The sequence below is a fragment of the Lissotriton vulgaris genome, unplaced genomic scaffold (genome assembly GCF_964263255.1).
Source record: "Lissotriton vulgaris unplaced genomic scaffold, aLisVul1.2 SCAFFOLD_2163, whole genome shotgun sequence".
In the NCBI taxonomy this organism is placed as follows: domain Eukaryota; kingdom Metazoa; phylum Chordata; class Amphibia; order Caudata; family Salamandridae; genus Lissotriton; species Lissotriton vulgaris.
In genome coordinates, this window is record NW_028249362.1 from 252,069 (window position 1) to 254,448 (window position 2,380).

Below are 2,380 nucleotides of genomic sequence, written 5' to 3' on the forward strand. Positions count from 1 at the left end.
TTTTTCACCACTGTATTACGTAGGCTGTACACTCATGCACTCACTCCTACACCCATACAGACAATTGCACACCCATTCACAGGCCCAGTCACTGCCACACTCATTGCTGATATCAATTGCTATACAATTGATGTTCCCTGACCATACAGAGAGAGCAAACAAGTTACTAGGGACTAATGGTTTACTAATAAATATAAAAGTAGCAAATTCAAAAAGTTGAAATGATATTCATTATTTCCATAAGCACACAAGATTACCCAAATATAATTGAAAAATATGGCCAAAATTCAGGCAGATGTGACTTGATCAGCAATCCCATTAAATATGCTAAGCATGGGCAATAAATTAAGGAAAACAATACACTAATGCATGAAAAAAGTATACTTTCTGTAATATCTAGAAGAAATGTAAAACCACTATTTTTCATATTTATTCCTATTTGCTTAGAATAAAATCGTAAATAAGGAGTGGAAACAAGTATTGGAATTACTCATTTTGGCAGTGATCGCTGATAGGACTATGTAAACATTTCATCAAAAGGCATAACATTCTTACCTACAAAGACCAGTCTTGTAAGAATTCAAAGAATACTTCTTTCTTGATTTATCAAATGAACCCTGTTAATAAGGCACTGAGACTTTTGCAAGGTGATAATCTCGTAATATTGTTTATCTTCTCACTGGCATACAAGCTGCATTGATGAAATTATAGAAAGTTATCACTTCTAAAGCAAGTATTACGGCTCCGGGATTTCCATCATATTTTTTTAGTATCTGAATCATTTACCTTATGGTTACTTCACAAAGCATTACTTTCCTAGCTGCATTTTTCACCACTGTATTACGTAGGCTGTACACCATGGGATTTATCACAGGAATTACAGATGCATAAAACATAGACACCACCTTGTTTAGCTGAATATCATTGATGGCTTTTGGCCTTACATACATAAAAATCAGGGTTCCGTAGTATATAGTGGCAATCGACAGATGGGAAGAGCATGTGGAGAAAGTTTTCTTCCTACCAGTGGCTGAAGGGATTCTCAGTATTGCCCTTATAATGGTTAAATATGATGTGAATGTTACAAGAAAAGAGCTCAATACTGTGCATATTGCTAAAAGAAAATGTATCAGTTCAATGAGGCTAGTGTCAGTGCAGGATAGTTTTAGCAAAGGTGGACCATCACAGAAGAAATGGTTGATGACATTGGAGGAACAGAAATGCAACTGTGAAATGAGAAAAGTAGGGAGCAAAAAAAATATGAACCCACTGATCCAACACCCTAGAGCAATCTGTAAACAAGTCCTGTTGCTCATTATGGCGCTATAATGTAGGGGGTTGCATATGGCAAGATAACGATCAACAGACATCAGGGTGAGAAGGCAAAGCTCTGCGACACCTAAGGAAAAGAAGCAGTAGAACTGTGTAAAGCAACCGATAAATGAAATGGTCTTTACTGTGGCCAGAGAAATGGACATCAGCTTAGGTAAAATGCATGAACTGTAGAAAATTTCCATCAGTGAAAAGTGTCCAAGGAAAATGTACATTGGAGTGTGAAGGTGAGAGACCATAGTCACAAGTGTTATAAGGATGATGTTTCCAGTGAGAGTTAGAAGGTACATGATCATAAAAATCACAAATTGTAAGATCTCCAGCTCTCTTCTGCTCTGAAACCCCACCAGAATGAAGTTTGTCACAACTGTAAGGTTCTTCATACCTGCTGTTGAGGAATCTAGAAAAAAAGAATACAATTTTGTTCTGTTTACTCTTGGTTGCAATATCTACAGTATGTTGTGAATCAAAGAAAGGGTGAACTAAAGATGCAATTCACCATTTTTTATTGTGCTCAAGAGATTCTTGCAGAAGGCTGGTGAATGAAATGGACAGTAATTTTAGTTGTATTTATTTAAATGAAGAAATCTATGCTATCAAAGTATTTTCTGGAGTCTGCGTAGTCATACTGACATTTCAAAATTTTGTGATTATGGATTTTCAGTGCCAGGATACCCTTACGGCTGATATTGAACCTTACAAATACACATAAGATTCATTCATTCATTCATACAGTAATTCATGCATTCATTTGTTTATTCATGTGTTCATTGTTAGAATAGTGTTGACAAAAAGTGCTTGCAATTCACTGGTGCATTTAAAGTTTACAAATACAATAATTAACAGTTTACACTGTGCAGCAGTGGCAGTAGTTATTAATATGATATTTTTGCATGCAGTTGTCACATTTGATCACGGGTAACATGTCTGCCAGAAACACTGCACAATTTAACACATAAAGATGATGAATGTTTTAAAATTAGAAGAAAGTTGTGCTGGTTATCATTTTATCCAGTCCATTCACCTGAAACTCCATGTCTTCCTTTCG

General features: G+C 35.8%; 1 protein-coding gene across 1 annotated transcript; it reads right to left on the bottom strand.

Annotated features, from left to right (window-relative positions):
• Positions 1 to 782: 782 nt before the first annotated feature.
• On the bottom strand, positions 783 to 1,715 carry LOC147663588 (olfactory receptor 5A2-like). Its single transcript, XM_086950341.1, has one exon. The coding sequence runs from the start codon at positions 1,713 to 1,715 to the stop codon at positions 783 to 785; it is 933 nt and encodes a 310-aa protein (XP_086806467.1).
• Positions 1,716 to 2,380: the final 665 nt, after the last annotated feature.

Coding starts and splice junctions, on each gene's coding strand:
- LOC147663588 (XM_086950341.1), bottom strand. CDS start 1,715: ATGAAGAACCTTACAGTTGTGACAAACTTCATTCTGGTGGGGTTTCAG.